Raw genomic sequence first — 7278 nt, forward strand, 5'->3', positions numbered from 1 at the left:
GTCACACAGCTAGGAAGTATCTGAAGCTGAATTTGAACTCAGGTCCTCCTGACTCCACTGCACCACCTCACTGCCCTGGGCCTCACTTTACCCCTTTGTAATATAAAGGGGCTGAGTTCCATGGTCTCTAAAGTCTCTTCTGTTTTGTCAAGCTGCACAGGACTTCACATTGCATTTGGAGCCGGACACAACCTTAGAAACCGAATCTAGCTCTCTCGTTTTACAGATAGGGAAACAGAGGCCCAGAATGGGGAGAAGGCCTGTCTGAGTCTGAACATCCCACTAACTCTGGTCCTTGGGCTCTGAATCCTCATCACACTGCCCTCCCAGAGGGGAAGAAGCTACCGCAAGGATGTAGGCTTCTGGAGGGCAGGCCTGAGTGATTCCTTAACCTTTGCCTAGTGTCTTGTAGCCAGTAGGTACTTAATTAGTGTTTGTTGAATGAATGAATGAATGAGGCTGTCTCTCTCCCAGTACCTCCGGACATCTGTCGCCTTTGTTCTCCAGATAGGTAGCAGTGATGGGTCCCCCAGGCCTAGCCGTGGCCATCTTGCTGGGGCTGGTGGGGGCCAGCCTGGCCTCTGAGAATGGGACGCGGATCTGCCAGCCAGCCCCAAAGTGGCAAGTGGATGGAGGCACATCCCCCATGGAGGAAGCCCTGGGCCAAGTGACGGTGGTGGCCCTCCTCAAGGCCAGCTGACACTTCTGTCTCAAGCAAGCTGCCAGGTGACAGGCGCAAGGAGGGAATGGGGCAAAGACCAGGGGCTCCCAGAGCCGAGGGGCCCTGGAGGCCAAGGCAAAGAGAGCCAGACTTAGAATCAATAGAGACTTCAGGTCAAACCTTCCAGCTGGCACTTGTCAGTCATGTCAGTCACATTAAGCCACTTTCTCATTCTGAGCCTCAGTTTCTCCATCACAAAATCTTATCATAGGAAGGGAGCTCAGTGGGAATAAGACTGCCCTCCTCTCCACCCCAGAAATAAGTGGACTCTATTTGTAGACCTCCAAGAACAGGGAGATCACCACCTCTCCAGGCAGCCCATCCCACCCAGGGATGGTTTTTATTGTTGGGAAATTCTTCTAGACCTCCAAGCTCAGTGGGCCTCTCTGTAGACTTCTTCCTTTGCTCCTGGCTCTGCCCTCTGGGCCAAGCAGAGCAAGGCTGACCCTCCTCCATTACAGCTTCTCAACCCCCTGCAGTTGGGGATCCCCTGGGGGCCTCCCCTGAATGTTCTGCTTTCCAGGCTAAACATCCCCCAGGTCCTGCCCTTGAGCCTCCCATGGCATGAAGCCCAGGTCCTTCCCCCTCCTGCCTGCCCTCCTCTGGACACTCTGCAACCCATCCAAAGCTCTTCTCAGAGCCCAGTGCTCCAGAGGAGGCCTGATGAGGACCAAAGACAGCCCGACTCTCGCCTCTTTAGCCCTCCTGAATGCAGCCCCACAGTATACAAGGTTTCGTCTGCCTGAAGACACTGGTGTGTGAGTGAGATCCTGGTCCACTAGGACCTCTGGCTCTTTCCCAGACAAGATGCTGTCCATCTAGTCAGGATCCCCACTATCCTAAACCTACGAAGGTGACTTTGGTGCCTTTATCCTCCAGAACTTGACCTGTTGTCTCCTGTTGAGACCCTTTTAGCTTCAAGCTCTGTCATCTTGTGTGTCCACTACCTCTCCCCACCCCCCTGCAATGCATTGTGGGCTCATCTGCTATTCGATGAGTGTGGCACTGATGTCTTTACCCAAACAGCAGTATAGGGCCATGCACAGTCAGTCAACAAACATCAAAGAAGTGCATGCTATGTACCAGGCACTGTCTCTGCACTTAGGAGCCCCCAGGTTAACATGGGAGACAACATGCAAACGACTCTGTAGAGTCCAGCGCCATCCAGGGCGCAGACACTGGCATGAGGAGGGGCTGGGGAAAGCTTCCTGTAGAAGGTGGGATTTGAGTTGGGGCCTGAAGGGAGCCAGGGAAGGCAGGAGGAGGAAGAGTGGTCCAGGCCCGGGGACAGCCTGAGAACATGCCCAGAGCTGGGAGCCAGAGTGTGGTGTTTGTAGACTAGCCCGGAAGCCAGGGGCACTGGATGGAAGACTGTGGCAGGGGGACTAGATGAGAAAGGCAGGAGGGGGCCAACTTGAAGAGGGCTTTGAATGGTGAACAGAGGATTTTATATTTGATCCTGGGGGTGATAGGGAACCACTGGAGTTTATTGAGTGGGGTGTGTGTGCATGTGTGTGTGTGTGTGCGCGTGCGTACGTATGCGTGTGTGTGTGTGTGTGTGTGTGTGTGTGTGTGTGTGTGTGTGTGTGTGAGAGAGAGAGAGAGAGACAGAGACAGAGAGACAGACACAGAGAGAGAGGAGAAACATGGATGGCAGCAAAGTTGGGTGACCAGAAGGATGGTGGCCCCTTGACAGTAACTGGGATGTCTGGGGGGAGAGAGAATGATTTCATTATCTGTCTCTGAGACATTCAGCTCAATATGTCTAACAGGCAGCTGGGGATGGTCAGCAGTGAGGTTAAGACTGGAGGGTGATAGGAGTACCCAGCGAAATAGTCTAGAAGGAGAAGAGGAAGGGACCTAGGGCCAGCCATGGTGAGGGGGTGGAATGAAGATCCAACAGGAGCCCGAGGAGGCACGGTCAGAGAGGTAGGAGCAGAACCAGGAAAGCAGGTGAGTGTCCCCAAAACCTACAGAAAGGAGAGGGTGAGGGCCGGTGTCAAAGGCTGAGGACTGAGGAAAGGCCATTGAGTTGGCCATGAAGAGACGGAGAGTAAGGAGAGGAGAAAGGAGCTGTCCGGCCAGCTGTCCATGGCCCTCCTGGGGAGTCTAGGCACAAAAGGGAGGAGAGAAAGGGGTAGATGGACAGGTCAAGCGAGGGTCTCTTGAGCACAGGGAAGATGTGGGTGTGTTTGTAGGCAGGAGGGGAGCGGCCAGATTAAAGATGGATGAGAGCCAAAGTGGGATGGACTGGGTTCCCTCGTACATGTGGAGGTCTTAGCCCTGATGAGGACAAGGGTTGCATCCTCATAGGAGACAGGAGTGAGAGAAGGCATCTGGGAGTAGGAGGTGAGGATGTGGGCAGAAGAGGAAGCCTGCGGTGAGCAGCTTCAGTTTTATTGGGACCGTAAATGTGAGGCAAGGTTCTTCGCTAACCTAACTTTGGCACCCAATGTCCTTCCTAAGGGGCGGTCGTGTGAAAAGCCCTTGGCAGCTGCTGGGCATGGCAGCCACGGGGACCATGGCCTTCAGGAGGTCTGCTGGCAGTTCTGAGCCGAGCTGCCCCTGGGACCTTCCCCTTCCCGGGCCAGCCCCCAGGAATGCCCCACTTTCTGGGCATTTGCCCCTTGCCTGTTCCCAGGCCCGAGTCAACAGTGGGTTTATTCATTATGAGAGAAAAGGGGGAGGGAGAAGAATGAGCAGAGGCAGCTTGACACAGAAATGGGATCTTATTGAAAAGTCAACCCTCCCCCATCTTAGGGGCCAGAGGGAGCCAGGAGAGGCTCCCCACCAGCAGCTCCCTCTGTCTCCCACCTCTCCACAGACTTCTGAGGGAGCTCAGAAATCCCTGAGGCCTCGTCCCTCCACTCAAGACCATTTTACAGAGGGGAAGACTGCGACCCAGAGAGAGGAGGCCCTTGCCCAAGGCTTCAAAGGGAAGCAAAGGCTTTCAAAGGCAGGTCCAGGAATGGCCCTGCTCTTGGCTGGCCTGGCCATTCTCCTGGCTCTCCCATCTCAGGGTCAAGGCTCTGCCCGCAGAGACTCTCAGGGCAAGAGGGGATGAGGGAGAGGAGGCTCCCTACACACCGCTCATCCGTCCCTCCTTTCTTGTCCGCAGCATAGGCAACTTGCAGGAGCGCCTGGCCCGTGTGGGCACCAGTGGCGTCCGCTTCGTCATAGTCAATGAGAAGTCCCCCCTGTCCCAGGCCCTGCATGGGGAGCTGCAACTCCACGCTCCCCCAGGCATCCCTGTCTACAGCCAGCAAGGGCCTGGCCCTGACATCTGGAGCATCCTCGGGGGTGCCAAGGATGACTTCCTTGTCTATGACAGGTAGGACTGCCCCGGCTGGCCATGGGGCTGGGAATTGAGGAGGGTGGATAGGACTGCTGCAACCTTGAGGGTCCTCTCAGCTCCTGCCTGTCATGTGCTTCCTAAGCCTATGACAGGAACTCTGCCACCGGGTGGCTTCCCAACAGGGCTCACTGCCAAGCTTCCCCACCCCCTCCTTTCTTGACTTGGCAGAGCCACCCCAGGCCCCAGAGACTGAGTGTGTGTGAGAAGGGCACAGTCTCCTGGTCTGATGGAGGGCAAGTTGGCACCCCCCTGCCCCACTGGAGGGCTGGTGTCAGGGCCGAGCGTCACACACCCTACCCCCAGTCATCTGAGCAGGCACCAATTTCCCAGACTAAGTGGGGCAATGGAGACCTAGGGAGGGAGTGGCTTTCCAAAGAGGCAGGCACAGGCCGAGGGCCACAGCAGCAGCCTGAGAGCCCTCCAATCCAATGCCTCATTTTGTGGATGGGGAAACCAAGGCCCAGAGAAGGTCAGGGACTTGTTGGAGGTCAGGGGGCAGGGCCAGGGGCAGGGCCAGGATTTACACTCAGGTCCTGTTACTTCCAGGGGCAGGGGCAGGGCCAGGACTCACACTTAGGCCCTGTGACTCCCAGCCCAGCCCACTCTCCACCACAGTCTGGCTCTGTCTGCCCTCACAGGTGTGGCCGCCTGACTTTCCACCTCCAGCTGCCCTTTAGCTTCCTGCACTTCCCCTACGTGGAGTCGGCCATTCGTTTCACCCACCGGCAAGATCACTGTGGGAACTGTTCTTTCTACCCTGCCCAGGTGAGGCCTGGAGAGGTGGAGGGCATGACTGGGGGGCAGCCACGGGAGACCAGGCTTCAAGGTGGGCCCGGGGGCATTAGACCTGGCAGGCCTTCTTATCTCCTGTCTTATCAAAGGGCCTCACTTCATAGATGGGTAATGGACCCTAGACTCGCCCAAGATCACGCAGGGAGAGGGTGACCTTGAACGCTTGTCAGTGGCTCTTTGCCTCCCTGGGCTGGCTAGGGGTCAAAGTTGGGCTTCTTAGGTCCCATGGGATTTGACAGTCAAGGAGAGACCAGAGGTCAGAGCCTTGTCTCCCCCCCCCCCCATTAACCCAGGGGCCCAGCCGGGATGTTGAAGAGGACTGTGGATAATGCCCCACGGGAGGGGAACGGACGCCCTAGGAGCACACAGCATGGAATTCCCTGTGCCAGTTGGTTCCGTGTGGCTGTAGACTGTGCCCCAGGCTTCTGAGGTGCAGGTGGAGACACTTCCGACCTTCAAAGATCTGTGGGGGCCCCATTCCCCTGCCCCCCAGCAGATCAGAGCCCATCCCAGGGGCTCCCCAAGATGTCCAGGCTCTCACTTCCAGGGGCCTACACACCGGAGTGAGCCTGCTCAGCCTGAGAGAACAGAGGCAGAATCCACCCAGACCTTGGTGCCTCCTGGGAACCTCTTCCTCTGGGTGGAACCTGTCAGAGCTTGGGTTCCTCTGGGAGAACCCTTGAGAACTGAGGCCCCCAACCAGCCAGTGCAGACCTCAGAGGAGGGTGTGAATGGAGGAGATGTGTGTACACAGCTCAATGTCTATGTAAGGAGAGCTCCCTAATGGGGCTGGTGAGAATATCCTTAAGTGAATCCTCTGCTCGGAGCCTGGCACTGGCTGGGTCTCTTTCTGGACAAGGTACCCACTTGCCCACTGCCAGGTCCTCAGTGCCTGGGGCTGTTTAGTCACTTTGGGTGCTTGGAAGGAGACACAGCCCAGACAGCAATTCAGAATATCCGCTCAGATGTTTGTTCAAAGGCACAGCTCCCAGGGAGTCACAGGCCCCCCCATCCTGGCCCCAAGGGAATGGCTAGGAGCCCTGAAGAAGGCAGTTGGTTATTTTGAATCTGCCTCTTGCCCAATACTGTCCTGGCAGGCAGGGTGGGCCACTCATTTCACCAACCTTAGCCTAGGAAATGGTTGGGTAATTTGTTTCTTCTGTGGCTATCTAGGAGAATTATCTTTCCCCTGGCCTTGCAGAGGGAACTGAGATGGGCCTGGGCTGGGCTGATGGAAGCCAGCTCTAAAATGCAGTCCCTGGGGCCAGAGAGGGAAGACAGCCCCCCTCCCCTTAGGCTCCTGGCCGGCAGACCTGCTCAGCCCCAACCTTGGGGCCTGCTTTCAGGCCCCTCAGCCCAGCCCCACCGGGCTGCTTTCTATAGAGCTGGCCAATGGGTGTCTGCCTAGTGGGTCCATGGGAAGCTGGTGGATCATCACTGTCTAATTTCCTCTCTAGGTAAACAGCACCAACGAGGGGAAGGCTGAGGCGCCAACTCAGTTCCCTCGCCCAGAAGGAGAAGGGCAGGAGCCCCTGGTGGAAGGGCCCAGCACCCACAGGCCGACTCTGTGGTCTAGCACCCCTCACCCAGCCCACACCCGTGGTCCCATCCACAGCCACGGCAAGAGGCCGTTACCCAGACTTCCTCTACCCAGTCTAGAGCGGCCTGCCAATGAGGAGGCCACTGGATAACCCTCTCATGGGCACAGTCACAGCCAGGCCCCCACTCTGCAGGCCGGCCCCAAGAGGGCCACCGACCCCACTCCCAACCTCACCCTGTGGCAGTCTGGACCATTTCAGAGAGATGAGAAACTGAGGTGTCCCTGGGGTCATGGTGGCCACGGAGCAAGCCCATCTGTCTCCATTAAGGCTGCGGCCCACCTGCCTGTGGCGATGACTACCTCTACACCTTGCCTACTGCTCTTTCCTCCCCCAGTTAATGATGCCCACAGTGAAACCCGGAGAGCCGGCCATGGTGGGCTGATGCCATGGAGAGAGGAGGGATGAGGAGGAGGCTCCATTGTTCATACCCAGGCGTAACTACAAGCTGAGATGTGGTGCCAACCTGACCCAATACAAGTGTTCAGAGGAGTGGGGAGCTTGGGGAAACGGCCAATAAACCTCTCTGCCCAGAGCTGCCTCCCCAGTCTGCTTGAGGGCTTTCAGGGTGCCAAAGGTGACTGTGCATTGCAAGTGCCCCGGGACACTGGGGTGTGTGTGTGTGTGTGAGAGCCAGCCCGGGCTTTGTCTAAGGCAGGGGTGGGGAACCTAGAGCCTTGAGGCCACATGTGGTCCTCTAGGTCTTCAAGTTCGGCCCTTTGACTGAAGCGGGCAGGAGGGGGAATGCTGAGGCCTTGGGAGGAGCCTCTAGGCTAGTTTGTCAAAGCAACCCTTAAAGGTGGTCTTCAGAC

General features: G+C 57.1%; 1 protein-coding gene across 1 annotated transcript; it reads left to right on the forward strand.

The window, feature by feature from the left end:
* The first annotated feature begins 2609 nt into the window (after positions 1 to 2609).
* On the forward strand, positions 2610 to 7001 carry LOC118846691 (selenoprotein Pb-like). Its single transcript, XM_036755459.1, has 5 exons — positions 2610 to 2650; positions 3188 to 3256; positions 3741 to 4052; positions 4715 to 4841; positions 6326 to 7001. The coding sequence occupies exons 1-5, from the start codon at positions 2610 to 2612 to the stop codon at positions 6557 to 6559; spliced, it is 783 nt and encodes a 260-aa protein (XP_036611354.1). The 3' UTR covers positions 6560 to 7001.
* The last annotated feature ends 277 nt before the right edge of the window (positions 7002 to 7278 follow it).

The sequence above is a fragment of the Trichosurus vulpecula genome, chromosome 4 (assembly GCF_011100635.1).
Source record: "Trichosurus vulpecula isolate mTriVul1 chromosome 4, mTriVul1.pri, whole genome shotgun sequence".
Taxonomy (NCBI): domain Eukaryota; kingdom Metazoa; phylum Chordata; class Mammalia; order Diprotodontia; family Phalangeridae; genus Trichosurus; species Trichosurus vulpecula.